Source organism: Hirundo rustica, chromosome 5 (genome assembly GCF_015227805.2).
Source record: "Hirundo rustica isolate bHirRus1 chromosome 5, bHirRus1.pri.v3, whole genome shotgun sequence".
Classification (NCBI taxonomy): domain Eukaryota; kingdom Metazoa; phylum Chordata; class Aves; order Passeriformes; family Hirundinidae; genus Hirundo; species Hirundo rustica.
In genome coordinates, this window is record NC_053454.1 from 33,162,396 (window position 1) to 33,190,317 (window position 27,922).

General features: G+C 37.7%; 1 protein-coding gene across 7 annotated transcripts in view; it reads right to left on the bottom strand.

Moving 5' to 3' along the window:
• Positions 1-27,922, bottom strand: part of TENM3 (teneurin transmembrane protein 3) — an 844,329-nt gene that overhangs the window by 307,690 nt on the left and 508,717 nt on the right. For all 7 annotated transcript variants that reach the window (XM_058420808.1, XM_058420807.1, XM_058420806.1 and 4 more), the window contains one exon: positions 6,064-6,366. In XM_058420808.1, coding sequence (XP_058276791.1) covers positions 6,064-6,295 — 232 coding nt within the window. In that variant the 5' untranslated portion in view covers positions 6,296-6,366. The remainder of the gene's footprint in view (positions 1-6,063; positions 6,367-27,922) is intronic.

The following is a 27,922-nucleotide window of genomic DNA, read 5'->3' on the forward strand; positions in this document are numbered from 1 at the left end:
AACCAATTAACTTCTTATTGTTGCTTTAAGAGGTTACTAGTATAGCTATGAGAGATTATAATACTATTTAGCACTTACAGTGCTTTTCATCTTCAAAGCATTTCACAAACATAAACTAATTAATCTTCCCAAAATGCCTGTGAGGTAGGTAGGTGTTATTATTCCTATATCACACAAGGTAAAAAAAGAAAAAAACACCTCTGGCAGAAGGTTATGTGCTTAGCTCAAGGCCACAAAATTATCCAGAACATACTGGCACCGTATGCTGCTTAAAGAAGTTAGCCACTGAAATCAGGCAGACACTGCAGGTGGCCGTGTTTTAGCATAACAAAAAAAGATCTGTCATGATGACAATCAGGACACATCTTGCACTGCAGCCAGGAAACATAAAACACTCATTCTAATATCTGCCTTAGATTTTGAGAGACTGTGCTTGCCATGTCACTGAATGGTAATTAATTTGCTCATTGGGAGATCACAAAGTCGCTATTGTATAATTTCATACCTTCATTTAAATATCTTGCAAAGCAAGCTGATTCAGTTCTATTGAAAAGTCAAAATGTTCCTAGGTATCTATCCTTACACTGTTTTGGCCAGGTAAAAGTAAACAAGCTTTAGGTTTAAAAACATGACCATTTAAATCCTTTCATCCTACAGTTGACATTTATGGTGATTAAAAAGATTAAATATTTTGCTATCCAAATAATTCCTTTTGGGCAGCTAGTATTTAAAGCAATAGACTTTGGAGTCATATTACATTAGGACAGTAGTTGCAATTAAGGTACTGGCTTCTAAGGTCTTAAAAATTTATTCTTGATAGTGCTTAATATCTTATGTAATAAAATAAAACTGTCAAAGCAAAGCACTGTTTCAGGTCCTTCTTTCACTGAATGGTGATATTTTTCTAGCACCTAAATCTAATTTTCATGGGAATAGCAGTTGAACAATAGCTGTGATATATCCACACACTGTAACATACTGCACATGACATTACTTTCTAACAATCAGGTATGAGTTGTCCAGCGTACTGTGAAGGAAAGGAATTAATTTTCTTTACTTGTTTGGTACATTCACCCTCTCTTCCAGCAGCTTCAAGGAGGTATTAGGGCATTTAATCTAATTTAGGCACTTAAGTACTCCAGAAGAGTCAAGGTACAAAACTGTGCATAGGAATCGTCTCCTGCAAAAATGAAAGGCATGAATGAAATTAAATTGGTCTTGAGACTTGGCTGACAGTGAACTGTTCTGATTGATAAACACAATGAAGTCATTCTCACTGCCATCTAAGAAGACCAAGTAACTTTATCCACAGTCTAAATCACATTTGACTCAAACTTCCAAAAAGGAAAAATTTAACAAACCCTGCACTACCTCCTTGGGTCTTCTAACAGAAAAAGGTGTCCTACAACTCAGTTTTCCAATCTACAGTTTGCAAAGAGTGCTCTGATGATTTTATGAGAAAAGATGAACCTGCACTGAATTCTGCCACCTGTGCTTGTGGGTCAGCTTCTATTCCAGTGCAAAATCTGACTGACATGATATATGGACCTCTCTGTAGGACCACTACACTTCTGCAATTACAAAAGTCTTTGAAATGGAACAATGACTACTGGAGACGTATTTAACAGTCCCATCTTCCCTTTAACATGGTAAGTAAAACAGTTTTTGCATGCCTGCATTTTTCTTACTAAATTAATACAAAGTTTTTCAGTCATTGTGAATCTCAGTTTGAGTCATGATCTCTTTTCAATTATATTAATATCGTTAAAATATTACTTCAATTTTTTTTTACAAATGCAATTTTAAAAATACTGCTTACTTTCTGTATTTTTACCATCCTTCCCTCCCACACTGTAGTCAGGCCACACTTCCAGATACTTTTGCACAGCAGTCTGCTATGTACTTAATATCACTTCACACAGGAAGTGATAAGAAATTTCTAAACACATGAACTTTTCTCTGTACAACAGAGAAATTCAACTTCTGTCAGCTTTAATCTTGAATTGAGCAAGAGACTTGGGCATAATGCAATACACACTCACAGAATCAGTCACAGAACGGTTTGGCCTGGAAGGGACCTTCAAGCCCTCACCAATGGCCCCCGTCCAACTACAAGCATTTAGGTTGCTGAATTCAATTAGAGAAGTACATTTAAATCAGGCTGCTCTATATAGCTGGATACTTCAAAGTATATGAAAACAGGTGTAATCTTCTTCCCTAACACATAATGATAGGAGACTATCATACCATCACAACTTTAAAGTAAGCAGTCTTTGATGGAGCTTCGGCCACTGTCAAGCATGAGATTAGGTATCTTCTCAAAGATTAATGCAAAAGTGAGTGTCTTTCTTGAAACTACTTTCAATTAAAAAAAGGCTCATGACCTTTACATGGCTCTCCTGTGAGGTTTATAAACAAAGAGAAAATGAATAACTAATTTAAAAGTTCTAAAAATAGCAGACTAAATAATCCTCATCTAAAATTTTTAAAACCAGTTTTGCATCAGGCGAAGCGGCTTGAGGAGAAGAAGAGACTGTACTAGGCCTTATCTGTCATGGATGTTAACTGACTAGTGTAGTTCCAATTTCCTAAAACAGCTTACTTGCTTTTCTAGTCCTGTCAGTTTGGTTTCAAAAGTAACAAGACAGTCCCCAGTTATATAATAATTTCATGTTCAAATTCTACAATTTAACTTTACAATATGTTTTAAATGATGCTTTGAGAATTACAATAACAAACATATATCTTTTTCGGCTCATATTTTGATTTTTGTAATTAATCTAAAGCAACAGAAATTCAACACATGAGGAAAAATATCATTAGACTGGAACAGACAATTGGAGAATCTCCTCTCCACAAGAAAAGATCTCGTGGAATAGAGCTACCACTTAATAATAAAGCACACCTACCTCCAACAGCAGTGTCCCTTTCTGAAGACCTACCACTGGATTTTGGGAAAGAGGAAACAAAAACGTGTGCTGAAACAACTCAGGAAAAATAGGTAGGAAAGTTCTGATTCACTAGCAGAAAGCTTTCCAGGGATTTACCCTAAAATATCAGGCATAAAAAACATAGTGACATTTTAAATGTGAGCCACAGTGCCCTGGCAGCCAGGAGGGACAGCCATGCCCTCCCTCAGGCCCAGCATGGCCAGCCAGGCAAGGGAGGGGATTGTCCCGCTCTGCTCTGCACTGGGGCAGCCTCACTCGAGTGCTGTGTGCAGTTTGGGGCGCCACAATGTAAGAAAGACATTACACTGTTGGAGAGTACCCAGAGGAGGCAGCGAGGATGTTGGAGGGCCTTGAGGGGCAGCTGTATGAGGGGCGGCTGAGGTCACTTGGTCTGCTCGGCCTGGAGGAGACTGAGAGGAGACCTCAGCGCACTCTGCAGTTTCCTTGTGAGGGGAAGAGGAGGGACAGGCACTGCTCTCTTCTCCATGGTGACCAGCGGCAGGACCCGAGGAAACGGCCTGGAGCTGTGTCAGGGGAGGTTTAGGCTGAGCATCAAGAAAAGATCCTTCACCCAGAGGGTGATTAGATGCTGGAACAGGCTCCCCGGGGAAGCGGTCACAGCACCAGCCTGACAGAGTTCAAGAAGCATTTGGACAAGACTCTCAGGCACCCAGTGTGCCTCTTGGGGTCCCCTCCACAAGGCCAGGAGTTGAACTCAGTGATTCTGATGGGTGTCTCTATGATTTTAATTCCTCCACATTTGAGAGACTCGAGAATCTTGCATAAGTGCTCCAGTACCTTTCCAGCTGACAATGGAAATTTCATATTGTTGTTTTACACAAGGCAGAAAGTGAAACATTGGTCATGATTAATTTTTTAAATTCATTCCCAAATAAAGGTATTTATTAAAGGTTGCCCTTTTTATTTACAGAATAATTTCTTGTTGAATTAGGAGGCTGTCAATTACACTGTCAACAGAGCCACATATCTCATACTATTTCTAGGCAGAGGGGAAATAATAACCCACAGGGAAGCATCTTTTATATATTATTTAAAAACCTCTGAAATGACCTTGAGGACCTTTTCCACAAAATCCTTCCAATGCCAGAAGCTGTAAATTCTCAAAGAGGAATCAAAGGAACACACTACCTAAAACAAGCCCTTAATTACCTGACCCTATCAAACCTGCAGCTAGTCCCTAAAGGGGCCAAAGCAGTCTGCAGTACAGGAAGCCAATAAGCCATACAAAAAGAATTGAAAGGATAATGAGGGAAATTAAATGGGCACAGAAGGCAGTGCTGAGACCATTGAAAGGTGAAGTGGGTATTTTCCATCCTACACTGCCATTTTAGGCCTGTAGACATGTGATTTATTGCATATTGGGCAATATGTATTAGCAAAATACTGTGTGGAAGAAAGTGAAGTTATGTGGTCTGGCATGTCACATATGATGGTGCACTTGGGCTTCATTTTTATTCCTTTTCACTTTATTCAGAAAGTGCACCATCATATGTGATGTAACAGACCACATAACTTCTTCTGGTTTGTTATTGCTGTTTAAAAATAATAATATTCTAGTCAGGCAATAGTTTATGAATTCATTAAATAAATGGTGCCTGTTTGGACATAATTTCATCCCTAGTACTAAGACAGTGCCTACAGTACAGGTCTTAGAAAACTTCCTCTTGATTTTAACTCATTAAAGTAATGATGTCAAGGTGACTACTGACTTAAAAACTAGAAAATAGTGGTAACATGAAGTTTCAACACATTACAGAAACCAAAAATAAACAGCAGAAAGTAGGGTAGAATACCAGCAAGCCTCAGTTACGTGTGCATAAGAGAAATATTTTTATTTCCCTTGCAAACATTAGTAGGCAAAGAAGTCAACACCATCTGCCCAGTTCTAATTTTAATGTAAAGTTATTCTAAAAGGAACAGAGGAAAAACATCAATGGAGGAAATAATTTAGATATTCTAAAATTGAAACTAAGTACTGTCTCACCAGGAATAAGATTTCTAAATCTACTTTTGTTTCCGCATAAAATAGGAGATAGTTTTAAACAGAAAACTGAGTCATAGGTTCACACAGCTCTTGGCCTAGCTTTATCTTTTTAGATAGCTGGGCTGCAGTACTCTAGAAATTTCATAACTTTTTTTCTCTTTACATTAAAGAGAAAAGACATTTAGCTTAGTTTCGGAAATGTAGAAGTATCAATTCCAGACACTACGGTTTTGAACCCTAAAGCGATGCATAAATGCTGAACCCTAATTGAAGTGAAGTTCAATCACTCAGAATCCCTGAGATCTAAAGGGACCTCTTGAGATCATCTAGGCCAAACCCTGTGCTCAAGCACAACCAACTACAGTAAGGTGCAAGAGAAGCACATTCAGTCAAGCTTTGAGCATCTTGATGGGTATTTAGACTTCTCACATCACTTCAGTCTTGAACTCAAAAATTCAACAGTGAGCTTCAACAACCTATTACCATCTGGTTATATGTCAGAGCTAACCACTAAAAAAGTCATCCAACACACCCAAACGCACCAATTGGGAACTAATTTACCTTACTCACTGAATGGCCCTTACTCACTCTGTTACAGCCCTTGTAAGCTAAAATATAAAAGCACTGAGCTAATGAATTATTTGTATGCTCATCCATACATACTGTGTTTCCACAAATCTATTCATAGGGCTTGGCCTTCTTGGAACACTTGTATTTATCTGGTTTTTATTAATTTTTAAACTATCTACATTTTTAGATAACTGGAATGGCAAACTTTTGGGCCACCGATTAATGAGCCGAATAACTGGGGGTCTATTGTTAAATTGTAAGGCCTGAATGCTTCACGCTTGGCTCTGCAATATTGTCACTGACCCGCTGCCCAACACAGGCCTTTTACTTCCTGTGCATCATATGTTATTTATTCCAAAGATGGTACACAATGCTTCCCCATCTTTGTAAAACATTTACGGAGATACGAGGGAAGTGTACTATGTGTGTGGAGTATTACCAAAACTGACGAAACCGGCAAAATAACATACTCTTCCTGCAGCAAGAATGCCTTGGAACTAATGAATTACACACTCTGAATTCAAACATCTTGCCTACCTTGTCTGGTATACTCATCTGCTTCTCTGTGGACCAAATCTTTTACCCGGTTTCCATACAGCAACCTAGAGGAATCATGATCAAAAGCTTTCAAGGTTTCACTGGAGCTGTAAGACTTCTGAGTAGGCACTCTGCACTCCTCATTTTCTGCAGACGAATTTGTATAGCGACGCTCCTTGTCCCGTCTGCTCTTTGTCAGGGAGCAATAAGGCCTACGTTCCTTCACATCCATACTTCATTCCTTCTCTGCGCACATCAGTCCAGCTTATTTGGAAGTCTTCTCTACATTCAGCTTACATTCACCTATAATAAAATCAGAAAGACAACCACTGATGTGTTACAATGATCTCTAAATTGCTGTAATTGATCCCTAACTGTCTGGAACAGAAAGAAAAAAAAGAAAGAAAGGAAAATCTGCTCAGCGATGGGTGAGTAGCACTTCTGTAAGGCTTGCCAAGTTCCATGCACAAGCTACCCTGATGTAAAACATTAGCAAAAAAATTCCTGTGAAAAATATCAGCAAAAGTACTACTCATTTTTATACAACAGATTAAAAGATCAAAAGCAGAGAATGATTGGAGCACAGCAGAGGTTGGGAAAATAGTACTTTTTCAGCTTTAGGAATATATTTGTTTAGGGTCTCTCTGCAGGTAAGCTGTTTTTTTCTTTTTCTGAGAAGCCTGCATACTTTAATGGCAAGTCTGGCTTTCTTCTCCTTGTTGGAAACGTGTGGTTTTAATGCTTAGGGTTTTATGCTTTTTTGTATATTTTTATACTTGTATAATTTTTACTGTAATTTCTATTCTAAGAAAATTATTCTCATCAGAGAACATGTACACATAATTTCACTGCAAGCTGCAAAAACAATACATGTGATGTGCAGGAAGGTTTATCCAAGCCAATATATTCTATGTAAGCTGTGCTAGAAGGCAAGAAAATATTTGATTTGTAAATGACAGTAAGAAATAGCTTTTCTTCCCCTCAAGTTTTTAAGGAATATTACAGTAAGAATCATATTTCTATTACTGTTTATTTTGCTTTAATATTTCATTCACGTATTTTCAAAACAAGACTTCTCAGTTTTCAAAACAAAACATCTCAGTTTCATTTCTTGGGTCATGCACCCCCAACAAAAATACCTACATTTCTGACCGAAAGAAAGCCTGGAAACGTTGCTTTTGTTTTTTAAATGGAAGTGCTAAATAAAGTTAAAAATATAATTTTTTATCTTTAAACAGCTGAGAAAACACACACATATCACACAGCAACACATATCACAAAGCAACAGCAAACTCCACTTGTTCTCTTTTCAGCAGAAAGAAGGTTGCTTTATAACTCTTCATTGATTTAAACACTTAATATCAAACTAACTAGGTGTCACTCCTTAAAATATTTTTAGAGAGTATTTGATTTACTACAGAGCCGTAATTCAAGTTTGTGAACTAGAGTCAGCCCTTTATAATTTTGTTTAGCAATTTTCAAAAAAGGTTTTTGCATTTCTTGGCCTATGCGAAGCCCAGTTTAGACTCAAGTATAAAGCTCCAAAGCCTTCTATTAAAGGAAACAATCTTCTGCTCTTATATTGCCAAATTTTAAGTGGTTAACCGAAAATTTTACATGATCAAAAAAAAAAATAAAATTTTTTTATATAACACAACAGTTTATAAAATTTATGACTATTCAGATGCTTGCATGCCCAGGTAGCACATCTTTCTAGCATATATTAAACACTCAGATTTTAAAACATTTGATTTACTAATAATGCAAGCACTTTCCAGGAAAAATCAGTTTACTAGACATATTATAAACTCTGTGTTTTATTAATACTAAACTGAATTGTGATTTTTAAAAATGATTATTAACAAATACACATGGGAATTCCTTTGCATTGCAAAGCCTATATCCCCTTTCATCTAAGCACGTCAAGACTTTAAAGGGCCACTAATTCCTAGTGTCTCTAAACTGCACCATGGGAAAACTCACACACACTATTCACCATCATGACTATTCACCATCAAAGAAGAATAATTTTTATCTAAGTTTCCAAAATCCTTTATAATGTTTAAAAAAAAGCAAAAACAAACAACAAACAAAAAAGCCAAAAAAAACCCCCCAAAACCAAAAACACAACAAAAGCCAAACCAACAACCCAAACTCTTATTTGCACAATACATTGTTACTATACCAAGCTAAAATCCTCAAAGATTTAATCTATGCTGTAGCATGAAGAACCACTGATCTGCCTCCCACAGAAGTCAATGAATTCAATAAAATGTCACAGAGCATTTCTCTGGGTTATCTATTGCCTCTCCAGGCAAAGAATGAAAAGGTTAAAAAAATAGAAGCTGTTTAACAGCACCATGTTATGGAGAGACTTCAGCACTAATTATCCTGCTGGAATAATGAGGATTACTGGATTATTTGTGGGCATTTTGAAAAAAAACAAAACAAACATAAAATAAATATTTTAGGTTTTAAGAACATGATCTCTTTGAATCTGGCATTATACAAAACACCTGTTTCATTTCAGTAGTCTTTCACTTTAAAAATTAATAATATCTCTCAGCAAGTCTTAGGAAACACTTAACATCCTCATGCTTGTGTCTTTGAATTTATTTCATCAGTGAATTAATACACATCTAAAAGAAGACAGAATAAAAGCTATCTTAAAGATCTGTCTGCAAATAAATGTTCTTTACTGTGATCAGACAACAAACAGAAAGGGAGAACACAAACATATTTGCAGAACACAGAAACAAATATCAGAATTAATGTTTAAGTAGGGTAACTCAGCAGTGACAAGTCAAACAAAAGGAGACTTGCAGATGGCTTTACTAGATATTCACTAGTCCCATTACAAATCACGCCTTCTTCTTCCCTAGAAAAAACTTCTCACACCCAAATGAGAGTATTTTCAATTATTGAGAAAATTATTTTATTAAAAATTCAAGCTCTCATTTACTGCATCTGCTCAGCCCCTTTCTTTGAAACATCACTATTAAAATACTAACAAGATTGCCCATTCAAATCTTCACAGATTTAAATGAACCACTGCTGCACAAATTTGATCATATTTCCTTTTTTTATCTTCTTTTTCCTATAACATTAAAGCTCCATCTCAGGGGCTTGGTGGGGAATAGCCAAACGCACAGCAACTAATTTACAAAATCAGATTAAAATCTTAAACCAAAGAGAATTAAATTTATTTTGTGATGTATTATAAAACACTTGCCTTCATCTGCAAGGAAATGTTGCCCATATGTCAGTATTTATGGTCTATCAGGTTGCTTCACCCCAGCTAAATGAAGTAATTTTCATGGCGCAATATTTACAGAGCTATTGAACTACTAACATACTCAAGAAGGAATGGCAGTTCAGCTGTGCTACAGACTGCTGTTATATTGCAATGCTAACGTGAAACAGCCTGCACGGACTGAAAAAAAAAAAAACAAAACAACCAAAAAACAACCAACAAAAAACTGGTGCATGCCACTACTTCAAGTTTCCGTGCAATACTTTCGAAAGTATAAAAACTGAGGATGCTCATCTGTGTCACTGAGCATTGGGATCTCCCATGACCTCTTCAAGTGATCTCTCCAGTGTTAGGGGCTCCTGGCTGAATTACACAGGAGGGTGTTCACTGATCACCAGGCTGACATGTCAGCTCTCATACAGTCATGCTCAGCCCATTTCTCTGCATGGCTTAGCTGATTGCAGACTCAGAATCTACTTTCCCAGTCTCACTCCAAATTTTAAAAACAGCTTGAAACCATAAAGAGGAGATGCCCATTTTAAAATTAATACTTCAATATTTCTTTCAACTTAATTTAGAAGGAAAGGAGAAGAAGAGAAGCAATTCTTCTTGTGATCAGGTCATAGGAATCAAAGAGCTCATTCCCTCATATGTCAGGCTACATTGTAGAACCTCTGCTATCATTAATACCTTTAGCACGATATTTAATTACCAAGTCTGATAAGTTGTGTGCAATTAACAATTAAAACAAATAATCAAAATTCCTTCTTTAAGTGTTATAGAAACACCAAGTGTAAACATTAAAACTGAGCACAAGGCATGCTCACATACGAGTGTCAAAGCTACCACAGGAGCTTCAATGACTGATGTCTCAGACACAGACAAAGCTGACTGATGTCTGTTAGAAGTCCTACACTGCATTTAAAATCTACCAGGACAGCCTTTCATCAGTTTCTCTTAGTCACCTATTGCAACATGAAATAAAGTCAATGCAGTGAAAAATAAAAAAACAAAATCCAAACAAATCACAGTTACTTAACTTTTTTTCAGTAAAAAATCCTTGATATTTAGGATCTACACTGCAACACAGAAAAGTACTACAGACATATTTTAATTGGTAAGATGTAAAAAAGGCATTCAGGTCATGCTACAGTGTTATCCAAAACACCCAGTACAACTTTAGCATGCCTGCAGGCATTTAAAATGTTACGGAAAATTATTGCATTTCATTCAGCACCTTGAACTCTGAGTCCCTCAAAGGGTTGCTGCAGTTTGGCAGCAGGATGGCAATTGTGCCTAAGGTACACAGTGCTCCCTCCCCAGCTCTCACTTGGAGAAACTTCTCCCAGCATTAAACTTGATTTAATGATCAATGTACCTGAATAAGAAGCCTAAATACACCTCAGCATTTTATGTCCTTTGGTATCTAAAAATCTGCAGAAGCATGAAATAGTAAACAGGTAAGAAATAAAATACGCTTGTTGCCAAAATGACAAGATAATTGCATAGAAAAGATGATGTCACTGCTCGGGTTGATTTATGGACCTACTATAGTCCCTTTCAACATCTGCATCCATTTGAGCCAACTCCAAACATACCAATCAAAATTGAAATTAATTCTAAGAATAATGAGAGTCATTAATATATACAGAGATGGAATAGAAAATATTCAAAAATGGAAAGATAAAATGTGTACAGGGGAGCAGTAAGAGAGTCTGAAATACAAGGAAGCATAAAGGAGATCTCTCATCCTCAGTCTCAAGGAGAAGCAGCAGCAAGGAAAGCAGCATGCTGTTGGAGCAGAGCCCTTCTTCCAGCAAAACTGAGACAGGGAAGAAACTCACGTATTACATATCACAAACTTGCCTCCCAACATCTATATCTAAAAACTTAGGCATTCCAAAGAATCATTGTATTCCCAGCTGCAGAGACCTACATTATTACTGAATTATCGTTATTGTTGTTGTAAATGACCATTGTTACAAATGAAGAGTCATTGATCCTTCCACAGTCTGAACGCTTGCTTAGATGGGGACCAAATCTGCTTCCATGATTCCACATAAGCACAAGCAGTACAAGATCCCTAAGATTTCTGGTAGAAGAAGGAGGCTTGAACTTCTCTCTGGAATAGGAGCAAAGGATGTTGCAGGCTGGGAGCTAGGACAGTGCCTATTCTCAGCAGTGACAACAGTTGCTGAAAATAGGATCTAAGTACTGCTGTTCAATAGATACATGTCTGCAAGTGCCATTATTTTTATTTAATAATAATTCCCTTTGTACCTGTAATTGTTGACCAGGTTAAACGAATGTAAATATTGCTTTAGTTACAAATTACACTAGGTATAGTATTTAACAGCCTCTTAACAGCAGAGGAACAAAGCAAAATTCAACTGATACATGTTAACAAGTAGATTAAAAAGCTTAGGTACAATATGCAAAAATTAAGAAAATCTGTCCACAAATAAAACTTCACAATTCGCAAAACTAATCACCCATAAAACCTATTACAAACAAATACTAAGAAAAACCCAAAAAGCATAAAAGAGTGATGAAATTTCCACTTCAATGGCTGATAAAGTGAGATATGTCAGAAATCAACTGAGCTGGAAAAATGACACTTTGAAGAGGTGCTTAGGATGATCTGTAGCCATGGTGTGCCATTAGTCAAACTGATGACTCTTAATACATGGACATTTCAGGTCATCATATCTAGAAACTCACTTCTTCATATAAAAAGTCTGTCTTCCAGCGTAGAAACTAGAGAGAATGCATCCCAAGTCAGCCCTCCTAAGGGGGAGTGAGAAACAAATGGCCGGTCAGACAGTTCACAAACTAAAATTTAAAAGAAGCCTCCTTAAGGCACTAACTAACCCTACGTTTTAGAATCAAATTAAGAACAATAACAAAAAAAATCCCATCAAAATAACCCTAATAAAAACACACATGCAAAAGAAGAGTAATAAGTAAGACAAGTAAAAATTATTTTGTATTTTTCTGGATCAGTCAGGGGAACAGAGCACTCATATCTACCATCACAACAGGATGTAATGTTAATATAAAAGTTACTTTACACAGTCTATCTAAAAATCTTAACTAGATTAGAGACAGAATAAACAACAAATAAATGTACTCTATGTTCCTCTTTATTACAGAAGTTTCTTGCAATAGGAGTCAGGGAAATCGGCAAGATAAGTTCTGCAGCATCCTGGTTAGTCACAGAGGCTGATGTTTGTATAACAATATTGGTGCCATTACTTAAAATAAGAACCCTTGGGAGTTGAGGGAAAGAGGGAAAAAACACCTCACACTTTCCCTCATAGGGGCAGAAAGACATAATGTAACGACGCGAATCAACGGAGCACTTTTCAGGATTGCATTTTCCTGGGAGGGTATGAGGACCACATAGCAGCATTTGAGATGGAGCTACAGCTATTTCTGTATGCCAGAAGCCCCTCCACAGCAAGGCTACAAACCTTAAGACAAAACTGAAAATAACCCCAACCCACAGAGGTGCAGCCTGGGGCTGTGCTGGTTATCAAGTCACCAAGCAGGCCCTGCAGAAAACCTGTAGCTTGCAAGGAAGGAGGGCTGAGACACTGGAGCAACTGGAACAGCTCTTCAGAGGAACGGGGTACAGGGTTAGACTCACAGTTTCTGTTCCTCCTTCAGAGGAATGGTTTGCAGGAACTGTCATGAACCCTGATCTTGAGCAGAAGCATCTACCTCTGAATCTGGGGAATTTGTATAAAAAGTGTTTTATCTCAACGGACTGAAAGAGCTGCGTGAGAAAGGGAACATGACGACCAAAAGAGCATAACAATACGATGTGCTCCTTTAGCAAAAAGGAGGGTGAGAACATGCCATGAAAAGACAGAGGGAAAGGAAGTTAAGAGAGCAGAAATGCTGCAGTATGAAGAAAAAATGAATAACAAAACAAGCTCAGGACACAAAGTGGAGAGAGAAGCACTCAGTACCACTCCTTATGGCACCACTGGGGAAGACAAGGGGTACAGCAAACCTAGCAAGAGAAAAGAGTTTAAGAGAAAAAACAAGTGGAGGAAGAGAACAAAGCAAACTTTAGAAGGGAAGAACTTTGTGACTCATTTACTTCAGCACAAAGTAATAAACTCGTAGAGTCAGCACTGGGCAGCTCATTATGCAGCAGCAACTAAAATGGCCTAAGTAGTTCCTCTACTCCTTTAAACTTGAAATTCATCCTTTATGCCATCATCTCCTTCCCCTCTCATCTTTTACACAGTCTTTATCTGTCACTGTGTTCTAACTCAACCTATCTTAATGGTATCCTAATATGTGCAACTATAATTCCTTCTTGAATCGTGTCTCTCAAATCTATTTTTGCATGGGCTCAGAGCTCTTCCACAGAATTGTCTTTTTGTGGATTTTGTGGAACAAATTTACAGAAATCTAAGGATTTTTAAAACCAGAACAAGCAGGATGGAGAATTTGACACAAGAACAACATATAACAAGCCATGAACATCAACAAAGGTGCTGCAGTCCCTGAGTTCCCAAGCAAGGAGCATAGTGCAGTCATTTCTGCATCTCTGTTTGGAGAACAAAGCTATCAGTATGTCAGCTTCACCATCTGAACAGGCTGTCGATCATTCAAGTCCCCCTTCAACAACTCAAGAGTTAATTTCAAACAATTTGACAGAAGTGAGGTTTCAAAAACAACTCATCTCTCAAGTCACTATAAGGGAAATGAAGTATATTACACGTGACATGCAAGAGCCGGGCATATAGTCACAAGGCTGAGCTGAAAATATTACTGTGAAGGTGTCTGGAAATGAAAGGAGGACCTGAGGAAACTGTAACAAGGACATCATTGAGGACACACGGGAAAGGGAAGAAAAAACACCGCTAAGTGTAGGTGCTGAAGCTATTGCTGTGGTTGCATGACATAGGATACACATGCAGCATCAGCCTTGGTTTCCAAGTACAGCTTCTTGTAGTGAAAACTGAAATTCCACATGAACAGGAGACATTCACAAGATTTTTCTTTTCCTTATGATCTGACAGGTAACCAGATTTTTCAGTCCCAGTCTCATTATGATGAGGATACTGTTGCAGCCTGGTAACTTGGAGAAGTTTTAGTCACTCATCTCTATAAAGAAGGACTAGTACGATTTTTACAGCAGGACAATTGTTTTAATGCTCAAGAACTTTGTTTTGTTCAAAGTTATCCCCTTGCACCCCTTACTGACTTTCACAAATAGCAACAAATCAAAACCACACAGATACAAACAGGAAAATTCCCAAACATAATGAAAAATCCCCACAGAAATGAGTACTCTATACTCATAATGTCACAACATCCACTTACTACTACTCCTAATGCAGTAGTGTAAAAAATTATTTACAAATGTCACCATAAGATGTATTAAAGAACTGTTTAACTTGATTATGTCCACATTAGCAATCCCCACTACTGTATTTAACTATTCCATCTATTCAGATGGTATCAGCTGTCGTGTGTTCCTCTGTTCTCCCCAGGTTCCTGCCTCCCTCTCTGCACAAGCTGTGGCCCCTTGTCACAACCTCTAATTGTCTCTTCTTTAGCAAAATCCAACATCAGCAGACAGTAAAGGCTGGAGGTTGTTTGCCCTGCTGGGATAACTTCCTTTCTGTAATCCCTGTTCTAATTCTCTTTCAAAGCATCTCTTTCATTGCATCGGATTTTTAGCCTTACCTTAAAGGTCATACAAAAACTTTTTGTCCTGTAATCACCCTATTCCACTCTTACCTCTCAGGTTTTGTCTCCAGTTTCAACAGAAGTAAGACTTTCATTAGGGCAAACAAAAGAACAATGCATTTTTAAAATCAGTTCTTTGGCTATCTATGCGAGACACAAAATTTCCCACAGTAATTAGCAATTGCGTTCAAAGAACCACATTGCTCTCTGGAAGCGTCCACCCAGCCTACACTGGCATGACCCCACCTGACTGCCAACCACGATCCTCTCTCCTGACTACTTAAAGAACAATTAACCCTTAATAATTCAAAGCCTCCTTCAGGAAGCTGGGGAAGTAGGACAAAGAGCTAGCTCCTGCTGCCCTCCTCTTTCTGTGGCGCGTGTTACCTGTAGGTAAGGCACCTGGCTGTGCTTCCACATGCTCCCAAATTTCAACCGTGGAGATGAAGCTGACCTGCTGCTGGAGAGCCCAGAGACAGCATCTGCACTCACACGTCAGAGAACCAAGTCTCAACTTCAGAATTTGCTTCACCTCCAAATTATTCCAGTTTTGCAAAATAAGCACAAGCTTCTACAGGAAATATTGAGCAGCTTCATATTATGCTTTAGGAGGAAGGTGCTTCTTTAATTCCTTTAAACTACCACTTCATATAATGCTCAGAATTACTCAGTACATGCATTGATTAAAAATCCTTCTAATTAAAGTAAGAATTTACTTCAGCAACAGATCTGAAGGTGACCTTTAAAGAATGGGCTATTTCTATCATTAACAACATAAATGAAAATTTGGTCTCCAAACACATGGACAATTAACTGTAACTGAATAATGAAGATATTTCCCAATTATCAACTAAATCCTTTTAGATCCAATAGGAGTTTGTAGAGCAGTTCCACAGCTCAGTCACACTGGAATAAAACAATACGTAACAGTATTTCTTACCAAGTTGTTTTAGCAAGCATAGGTGCAAGACAAAGCCAGGAATACTGGAGGCTTCCACTTTTACAGGACACAAAAGGCACAAGCAGAAGAAGGAAATCTTTCCTGCTGTGACTCAGACAAGCCCCTATGGACAACACGGGTGGATGAGCAGGTAGTTTAATTTCTATTCTGTTTCAAATATTTCTAACTCCTTTTTAATATGAAACACAAAGTGGGACATCCTTTTTTTGCATGGCCTTATACTTAATATGAAACTACCTGCGATTTTCTTATCCTGTTTTTAAGGGGGAAAACTACTTTATTTTCTATATTTCAGCACAGGCACTTCCAGGCATTAACTTTTTGGAGAATTGTCTGGATACTTGAGATTTGTGGAAACAGAAAGAGGGCATGAGAATATAGGGTCTAGAAACTTTCTTGATCAACACAATGCAATAGAGGGGCTCATGGCCGTCCTAAAGTGAAGAACTCTAGAATAGTAGAAAATCCAAGGTGAAGTTCTTTAACTACATTAGCTATGTTCAGAAGAATTTAGAAAACTTTTAGACAAAAAGTGATCCTGAGGGGTGGTCCAGGACTGAAGAAATGCAGGCATTAGAAAAAGAAGGAAACCCCTCACACCTGCACCTGAACTTGGTGGCATCAAATTCTTGTCTCTGTATTTGCACAGCTCAAGAACATGCTTAAAAATGCAGTACCGAGAGATCTGGTCTGCGCTGAAAAATTCTGGCAGCACAGTTGAATTTACTAGAAGTCATAGCTTAAGCTAGCAAAATCTATTGTGCAGATGCAGCGATGCTGACAGAAGAGTGCACTTTTAAAACCACTGATGTAGATAAGCTCTGAGACTGGAGCCGTTCTGATTAATATCATAGGCTCTTAACGCACCCAGGTGAAAGGATGAGCACACCCAGCAGGGAGAACGAAGGGGTTCAGATGGCTCAGCTATCATTTCTGGACATACTCATCTTCTGGGGAGGGCTCATTCAGCTGGGAAGAATGAATGAGCTACTCCACACCTTCGATTCACACCCAGACTGCCTGGTAGTGCTGCACAGAGCTGCCAGGTAGGTTTAGTAATGCAATTTTTGCCCTGAAGTTAATTGAGGTTTCCAAGAAGCAGGATTCAGAAAGAAAAGGATTTAACACAGGTTCTTTCCTGGTACTGGGGAGAGTTTATCTTGCATATGGGGGAACAGGAGAGACAAAGGAAATATTAATATTCGTTTTTGTCAGTGGGATTCTCCAAATAAGAGAATAGAAGTATATGTAATCAAAGAATTCTTACATACACTCAGCAAGCAGTGCAAACAAAACCCAGAAAAAAGACCACAGCTGTAACTGAGAAAGACAGACTTGTACAGAGAGTTTGAAATATAATGATGGAGACTACAGCAAAGAAGGTAAAAGAGAGATTGGAAAGTTAAGAGACATTTTATAGCTCTGTGGAATGATTAGACAGATACCCATCAGATCTTAACTCATTTGCAGCTCTTACGTAATGTTTAAAAAGCTTAACTGAATATTACAAAGCTTGTGAAGCATTTATGTGCACATATACGTACATATAAAAATAGATGTTTTATACATATGAATAAAAACCACCAATGAAAGACGTGCTATAGAGAAAGCATTATTAGTAGTACTCGTCTCCTAAATCAAAAGTAACAAAACCCACAATGTAGCTAACCTAAGTCAAGAGAGCTTGGGAAATGTATGCACCTCATCTAACTCCCCTTTGCTTTCAGCAGCTGTCTATTCCAAACCACCAAGATGCTGATAAATTGTCTCTTCACGAACTTATGGTGAAAGTGACCAAACCAAGACCACAAGGGAATATTGAAGGGAAAAGGCAGGAGTGTTCTTATACCTATGTAAGTTAAGTTTTTCAGTAGTCTCTCTTCTGTCTCCCCTGAAGAATAATAGCAGATGCTCCCCACCAAATAAATTATGTTTAGAAGTTTTTAAATTTAGGTTACAAAGCCAGTAGTAAAATGTGCAAAATACTACTGAAGAGAAAAATTCTGTGCTGGGTTTGGACTTTGAAGCTAGAAAAACATAAAATTAATTGTCTCCAAAATCCTTTTACCTATTTAGTCAACTAAAATAAAATTTATTATGGGAACAAAACCAGCATCACTAAAAATAGTGAAATGTTGATAATTATGTATTGCTCTATATTTCCTTACCTGTTATTCCCTCAGGGCTAAGTTCCTCTGTACCTAAGGGAGAAATTAGAAGCTTTTGGCAAAGGTACCAGATTTATCAGGGCCTGCTGCCTGAGAAATACTATGAGCAAGTCAAAAACATTTCTGTGACTCTGCATCTACCATCTCCTATTTAAAGCATTTATTTACCTTTCAGAAAAACATAGCATGAATGGAAAAACCACTACAGGCTGATACATGACTTTGATTTAAGAGCACTCACTGTCCTGCAGGATTGTTAAATTAGAGATCGTGCCAGAGTGATTCAGTAACAGCTACAATAGAGGAAACTAATGAGGTAGTACCTCACCTCACCAGGATTTCAGTCCTGAACGCTTGCACAGACCACTTCAGTCTGTGCCATGCTTGAGACAGGACACAATACAGTTTCCTTAAAAAACAGTCTGTCAGTCTCAATTTCTGGATTCAATTGAATTTCTGAATGCCTTATCCATAAATCATGAAGCAGGTTGGCTTTGTCAAACGAGACATAGTTCAGAGTCACAAAGTACCATTTGCCAGAATTCTAGTGGTAAAATTCTAGAATCTGGGTCTTCATGCAACCACAGGAAAAAAAAAAAATACTTGGGAGTCTTTTTGTGGGAGTCTGTGTTCTCCCTATGGACTGAAGATGAGACAAACTGGATTTGGCAGATGCTTACAAGAAATTCAGTTTAAAACTTATTTAAAATAGAAGAAATAAAATAAACAAGAAAAGCTGTTCTTTTTAAAAAGCAAAATGAGGAACAATAGCAACTGTAATAGCCATCCCTTTCCTTCTCAACCCCCTGCAAATGCTCTCATTCAAACACTCATCCAAGATGACCAACCTGGATCCTGGCACTCTGCAGCTGAATGGGCCTGAGCACCCCTGGGATAATTCCCCCACTCTCCTGCTGATCTGGGCCTTGGTGAAGCACACAGGATGGTTCTGAGGCTGGGGGAGCAACAAGGAAGGGTCTCATAGGGTTTGGAGAAAACAGGCAGTACAGCATTAGCTTACTGCCTGCATCTTCTTTGCTTTAGTAATTAAAAAAGAAAGAGACCTTTTAGCCAGATTTTATTACGTTTCTGACCTGCAGCTATGACTTCAGTCAGTCTGTTTTGAGTGCATTTGGTAGTGTTGACCGACACAGTTCTCTCAGACAGAAAATACAAGACAGATGTTCATGATTTCAGAAAGCTTTAATCTAATTTTTTTTCTATATATGAAGCAGCATAATAAATAGTCTTCTTGTCAATGCCTGTGAAAGGCCAGAGGCTTTGCACTGACTGGACAGCGCAGGGTCTCAAGAGCTGTCTGGGCTTGTCTTCACCTGTCTGGTTTTAACAGCTGCCAGGTGGTTGAGCAATTATTGCCTGGCCTGACCCCAAAAACACAGAGGGAACCTCTGACACCCTGTAGTGGTCACCGGGTAACAGGAAGAACCCTTTGTGTCACCTGAAGCTGGGGAAGGCTTTGAAGCAAACCTTAAAACCCAGGCTGGGGCTGATGCAAATAAAGCAGGCTACAATAAAGCATATAAAAACAGCCCTAAGTGGGCCAACATCAACCAAGATGCCAGACTCATCTGAACACTGTGCTCCCTGCGGTGGAAGGCACAGAATGCTGGTGACTTCGTGGAAACACCACCCCACCTGCCACCCTCACAATCCAGAGGAGCAATTAACACCAAAAATGGCAGGCACTTGGAAGTTCTGTTTAACACTCTTAAGTGTATTATTTCAGATACTTATATGTTTTTATACAATCTATGGAGTACAACAATGTTAAAATATTAACTGGACCACTAGGAAAGTCTCAGTTCATTATCTATGGCATGTGCATTTAAGACCATTCGGAATGTATCTACAAAGCAAACTTTCCCATCCATGAGGAACAGTTTTTAAAAGCAAAGACAGAACTGTAAAAGCTTTGGAAGATTTTAAAAAACTTGGTTTCCTGAGAGGTGTAGACATTAACTTTCCAGTCCCTTTGCACTGTTTCCCACTACTTTTTCCATCTACAAAACCTTCGTCTTTAGTAACTTGCAGTAGAGAGTAACAGTGATAATGGATGCAGCCACACACGGTCTCATTTGGGCAACAGCAATAGCATCTGACTGATGAGTGACATGTTACAGGACACTAACGACACACTAAACCACAGCATAATTATTACACATTGCATCCAACTTCCTACTTTCCAGTTTTGGGTTTTTTTTTATAATAATAAGCATCAATAGATTACAGAATTTAAAAAGGAGAAGACACTTTAGAGAACATGGTACTACGTATGACCTGCTGAAACTAAAGAATTTTAAGGACTGTATCATTAGGAGCTAATAACTTTGAGGAAACTATAAGCAGTCTGTATTTTAGGTAGGCAAAACTATTAATGACATCAAGAAAACCTTACCTTCCACCGCGTATCAGTTATAACCAAGACAATCTTACTATCATTGTTTGGAGTTCATTTTTTTACTATGGATATTAATTTATTTGTTTAGATAAATAGGTAATTTATATATCTAGTAATTACATTATGTGTTAAAAGGTCTGCTTTATTACTAACACTAATCAACTCATTGGGATTACTTACTAAAACAGCAAACCCTTTTCACAGACATTCTTTGTTCCATTACTGCATAAGACCTGTGATTTAATATTAACCTTTATTTCAACACCAATCCTTACAAAATTCAGAAGAAAATATTCTCTTCCTTGATTTTTTGGAAGAAAATGCTATTTCTCCCACATATCTTAAATACCCAAATTCCCAGAGATTGTTTTGTGAAATGAATCCTTTGATGAGATTCAGAATAAGCCACTTTAACAAAATACTCAACCTCTGTCTCAATAGCCTGCTTGCTGCCACCATTGCACTGATTATAAGATTCCAGTACTGTGAATAATTCAGGAAGTCATCTGTTCCATTCAGTGTAAAGACAATGTTGAGAGAAAAAGGTCACTTTTTTCCCTCTTCCAGCCACTGACTTACGTATCCCAGCACTGGTCTGATCGTATGATATACCCAGTGTTTGACATGCATCCCCTGACAGCTTCTTAGCAGCAGTTAGTCTGTTTAGCTTAGACTCCAGAAATAATAGGAGCACAAAGGAATGACAAGTTTCAGCAGTTATACACAGAGTACCAGCACTCATGCTTGCAGTAGCTATTTCAGGTGCTCGATGTACAATGGGCTTAATGCTTACTTACAAAATACGCAGATGCCAGCATATGTATCATAACCAGGCAATCTGGTACTGATGCACAGAAGCAGTGGTATATTTTTTAAGCAAAAATATGAGCAGTATAATCACCTGTTTCGTAAAGACTAACACTTGAAAACACACTGCTCCAAGCCTTTTTTGAAAAGGCTTTAAATTCAGTTCTACTTCCTCTTTAATCTTGTGATTAACAAGGACATGGAAGGCTGTCAATATATACACATACAACGTGCAGTTTTATTTGAAAATGCAATATTATTTGAAAAGTCAGAGCAAGACAGACTCATGCAACATAGTATTTAAGGGATTAATTACTCTTTATTTCTTCAAATCTGCTCCTCCTTTTACTTTAATAATCTTTTTATTTTACCAAGCAAGCTTTTTTAAAATACATATGCAAAGGATTTGTACTATAGTGAATATTTCATCTTTCTAAAAAGACGTGTTAAAACTCTGACATTGTATTGAATGCATCCACATACACTGACTGACAAGTTTGTGTTTAACCATGCTAGAAAAAAAGCTAGAGTATCCTTTGACCCTAAGCATTTTTACCCATCTCTTTCATTCTTTTCTTCCTCTGCCTGAAATCAACTCAAGGAATACGACCACCTAAAGGTAAAGGAAAGATTATGACGCTCTCTTTCTTAAATAAAAAGTAAAACCTGTAAAAAACCCAAATGCCCTCTGCAGGGAACAAACTAACCGACTCCCCAAATCCTTAATGTTCAAATAAGGTCTAGCAGGTCATGGTTTGTTACCTGATATCCTTCCCCCATTTCCTTCTTCCTCACCAAATAACTTTAGATACATCACAATGTCACATTTGGTCTCCTGGTTTTGCTGAAGGACTTTTCAATGTCTTCATTACTGAGATCAATGAACTCCTCTCTCAGGCTTCAGCAGAAAGAAGAGCAGCACTCTATCCTGAGGAGGGAACCTTTGTCCCAAGTGTCCTTCTATCAGATCTGCCTTTTTAGCTATATTTAGCTAAAGATTATTAATTTCACAAAAATAATAATAAAAAACCCGACAAACAACCCCCAGTGTTTGCTTATAAATTTTACTACTTTCTTGAGACAAAATACCACAAATAGGTATTTATCATTCTGACAGCAGGACAAAGCCTCTGCTTCTAATTTAAAAACTCCCTATATATCTCGAGTTTATACTGACCATCACAAGCATGCCAAAGAGTCAAAAGTGGTTATAAACTTCCCACCTTTCATATGCTGCATGTCTGCTCTCTCCCATTGCAAACATCCTGTGCAAAACTGAGTAATCCAGACAGTCATAAAGCAGTTCTTGATCATTTTGTATGGTTGTCTCAGCATTTCTCAAAAAAATTACATTACTACCACGTGAAGTTTTGGATTACGTCAGGTACTAAAAGATTCTAATAAATCCACAAGCCCCTTTGCATAACTCTAGGAAAACAAGATATTCTTTTTTGTCTGCTAAAGAGAGCAATTCAAGTACCTGTTCTGTTCTTTTGGAAAAAATTGTATATCCACTTATTCTAAATGAAATAGCAATTTTAAGAGAAGGATTTCTTTTTTTCCCTTCAGACAGGCATCCTACCTGAACATCTCACATACAGAGAGAATACTGGGGACTGTTAGGCTGCTCTCCTACCAATTAACAGAGCAGCTACTGCTCTTGCAAATGGGAATCAGATGAGCTGCTGTTCACAAAAGGCAGCTGCAGGCTCTCCTTAGCCACACAGAATCATAGAATCATTAAGGCTGGAGAAAAACTCTAAGATCATTGAGTTCAACAGTTAAGCTACTGTCAAGTCCACAATAAAAATGTGTCCCCAAGTGCCATATCTGCATTATTTTAAATACCTCCAGGGATAGTGACTCAACCGCTTCCCTGAGCAGCTTCTTCCAGCTCTTGACAGCCCTTTTGGTGAAAAAATTTGTACTAATAACCAACCTAAACACTCTTTCCCCCCAGCACAGCTTAAAACTTGAGGCTGTTGCTTCTCATCTTCAACAAGTACTTCAGCCTTAGAAGCCAGGCTGACTCTTCAGGACAAAAGACTTCCCCAAAGACCAGCATACAGAAGATATATCTAGAAATTCATGCCGCAAGTTCAGCAAATCACTGCAGCTATTTAGCTGTTATAAACAAGAGACAAAAAAAGCATAATATAGAGCTCAGTACAGACTGTAGTCAACCCATCATTAGGCAGAGCAACTCCTATTTAGACCAAGACTTTTAACTAAGAAATTGAAATAACTCTTATTCCAGTGTTTTTTCTCTAGGCAATAACAACCAAAACCATCACTGTGCTCTGTAAAATTGCTGGTGATTTTCCATGTCAGAAAGGAAGTAAAAAGTTTGGGTTTCTTACACTTCTGCTGGTGAAGAGTGAAAGAAACATGAGCAGCAGAGCAAAAGAGACAATTCATTCAAGGCAATTAATTCAAATTAATTTATACCATGTACCTGTCCAATTCAGAACCCTGTCCTCTGGGCTGCTGTGATGAACACAGATAACCAGTGCTTAGGAACATGGATATTTTTTGCTGGAATTGCTTACCAGCAGTAATCTTCAAGGCATACCATATTGAAAAGGAAGGCATACAAAAATGAAGAGCTAAGAATTTATCTTCAGCTGTAAACAAGAAATACCAACCGGTTTAATGACTGCCACATACAACACATTTATTGTGTTATATGGTGCACAACAAGTACCAATGCAAATTATACTAAGAAAAAAAAAATCAATTAAATATTTCTAAATTGTTGTTAAAACATAGCCAGAGCATACAACAGAAACATCCATGTAAGACTATCCATTTCTATACACTTTTAGTTTTTTGTATTTAAATTATTGCCTGATTGCAAGAAACATCTAGGAAATATATACACAACTGTCTGTAACAAATCAAACCAATTAAAGCATCTCAGTTTAAGGCTTATTCCTAAGTATGGATGTAACATGAAAACACTGATGAATGATGGAAAATACCTGCATGAAAGATTTACTTACTTTAAAGTTTGTAAGTTCTGTGAATGCATTATCAACATAAAACCTTAAAAATGTATTTTTTATTTATGAGATTCCCATTGTCTCCCCCTAATATGTTCATACTGTGAATTGTGTACGAAAACCCAGAAGAATTTCCATAAATTAATTGCATTCCCCTTTCCACTAAGATCATTACACATTACTGGTAGCAGTAAAAAATATTGTTCATTAGTTTTTATTGGAGGGTGGAGGAGAGAGGAAGAGGGCATTGTGATCTAGGCTCAGAGGAAAACAAGCATTAAATAAAAAATTAAAACAAACACATTTTTTGGAGTGTGTACACAGCCATATGCCACTAAACCTGCTAACACTTACATATACATTTAATCTTACTACTTTGAAGGGTCTAATGTCTGGAACAAAATTACACATACATTTTTCAAGGTCACACACATGTGAGTCAGCCCATCACTATGAAAAATTTGTTTTTCTTGTTGAATGATTTACATTCCAGTATTCCAATTTTAAGTAAGCTTTGACAACTCACCTTAGAGTGATTAGTTAGAATCTCAGAATTTGCGATGCATTAAAAAAACCCACTGTGTGTAACATACTGTGTGGAAACTATCTATAATTACCAAAGCTGTTTCTTTCATAATTGTCTCTCATAATAATTTACAATCCACATGCAGTTATGCATTCTGGAAAAAAAAAAAAGTCTTGAACAGGATTGTAAAAAAATGTTCAACCTCTCCTAGTATTTTCATATCTAGCTGCTCGGGTTCATAAGGTGCTTCTCAAGAGTTTTCCAAACATACTTCATGACAACAAAGCAAACCTAGTAGACAACACAGATTAGGATTTATGGCATTTTTAAAATTATTTTTGAAAGTTCTATTACAAACTGCATACAGAACCCCTAATAGCAAGCTTATTCAGTGTAAAAAATACTTGTCAGTGGAGCTCCACTGGTGCGTAATGCTTTGAAACCTATGTTTCAAACAGAGAGAACAACCACAAATCACACCCTTCACTAAAAGATGCAATGTGTAAAGTATGACTTGAAGTACTCACTTGGGAAATGTAAACTATTTAAATATATAAAAATTTACCTTTATGTGCCAAAAGAGGCCTTTTTCTTCCCGTCTTGGAATCTTTACCAATTTATATACCATCTTCACTGATTTTTTTCTCAGCAGGAGCCAGCAGTAGCAGCTGGAGGAAGCAGAGTTTCCCTCCCTTCCTCCATAGCAAGGTCAAGGAAAGCACAGGTGAAGGTTAGCTACAAGCCAGAAGCCCCAAAGCAAAGCTCACAGAAAAGTGGCTGCCAGAACTCTCCTCCTACAGCTCCTCCCACTCCAGGTACTCTCCAGGTTTCACTGCTGACTGCTGAATTTAACTCAGGTAAAGAGCACAAAGATTTCAGGCATACATTACAGACATAGAACACAATGGATTTGTCAAGAAGGAGGCTTTTGTTTAAGGGTTGCTGAGTTCAATTTCCCTCACTACTTGCTATAAAGATCTTGCTCAGTTTACAAAAATGTATGCCTTCTCATTAGTGATCTCCCAGCATTCCCTTTCCCTTCAAGGCAAATGATCTGGATGATCCCATTTGCACTATATTCTGAGAAGATTAACGCCATGGGTATAACTACTGTGTCTCTTCTTGGGGAGGAGAAAAGGTGACTGCAAAGGTTTTCTATCAGCTTCTTGAAAATAAAGTCGAAGACCAGATTAATCACCTGGCCCTGAGTATTCTGGGGAACTGAAAAAAATTAAAGCTTTATTCCTTCATTCAGAATGTTTTGATCAGCAAAACAACAAATATTCTGCAATGCTTATCTTACAAGATCTTCTAAGATAATAATATTACCTTAGGAAAATCTACTTCCTCCTTACACACAGCAAGATCCCTTTTAAAAAATCACAAACAGGAACAGTAACATAATTGAAAAGAGGCACAGGAATTTTTTTTATGCCTAATTATCTTCTAACCCTTCCAAACTGAAAACTATTTGATACTATTAGGAAGTCATAAGAATGTAAATAGAATAAAGCACAAGCATAGAGACCAACTAATGGGAAAATCTGAATTCATCCTGTGGAAGGAATTTTTTTGCCACTGACCCAAAAAATTTGATAACATTTGAGAATAATGTTCTGGAGACTTCTGTCAGCTGCCTTAGAGACAAGATGTTCAGATCTTAGACTCCAAAATAGCTCTGTAGCTCCTTGAATTACAACGACCAAAATCAGATTTTTAAAAAGTAGTGGTAATTGCCAAGAAATGGTAAAAGTTTATCCATACATGCACACAAGAAATACAAAAAAATACTCAGGTGAGGCAGTGGAGAATATTCAAACTTCTGTTTTTACACGTTTTTACAATTCCCTCTCTTCTAAATCTTTCAAATTTCTAGAACTTTTTTTTACAGAAATAAAATGAACATGACAAAGGAGACATTTGATAAAGTTTCCTCAAAGACAGGCTCAAAAAATATCTAATTTGCTGTGGTATAATGGGAGAACTATTCTCAGAGAGAAAGCAACAGACAGATGATAGCCAAATAGGGTACAAATAAATGTTTCCTCTGCAGAGAAAGGTGCCACAGAACTGTGCTGAAAAACACCAACCTGAGACTGAAGATGTAACTATTCACAGTCTCTTACAACTAAAGAAAAAGCAATTTCTTCATCTCTCTTCACATTAGAGTACTGAAGGAAGCAGAATAGTAAAGTAGCTGAACGCTTGGCCTAACCAGTACCTTTGTTCTTATGCTTTTATAGTAGCACAAGCTACAGCATTTCCTAATTCAAACTGCAGTAAAGGGGCCACTGCCAAATGTGGAACCCTTTTCCCACCCATCTGCAGTGCTTTATGTAGCAGCTGTACATCAGGATGAGAGAGAAAATCAGCCAACTGATTCTGCTGGCTTTGTCTTTCATGAGTCCACAGAAGCGGTGCATGAGGGGAAAAAAATCCCCGGCTTCACACCTTCCCTTAGAATAAGGTTCTGTCTTGTGGAAAACTCCAAGATATGCAAGTAGCAAGCGGGTGGTTGAAAAAACAGTTGAAAAATGGAAAAATTCATAATTTTGACCCTGTTGTAAGGATATGATAAATCTACTTTTTGCAAGCACCTCAATCACACAGGTTCACAACGGGGCACTCAGCTGAATACCAGTGCTGGTGTGAGGAGGGAAATGGCTCAGCTCAGGGAAAGGTCTCTTCTGGTGGTGGACAAGTCATATTGTTTGGTTCCTTACACACCAGCATATATAGAAGAATTAACATGGTTAAATAGTCTATTAAAATTATTCATAATAGTCACAAACCACTAACTTTGGTGTATAAAGTCTGGAAAATTAATGAAGACTAGAATAAAACTGAAGAAAATTTGAAAACCTATAGGTAAATGAAGATTATTCACCTGCAGAAAGTATTTTGTTTTGCTTGAAAAGCATATTTATCTAACACACCATGTTGCTGGTTTACCATTGTGTACTGCTCATTATTTGAGACATACAGAATAAAAATAGGTATCCACTGAAAAA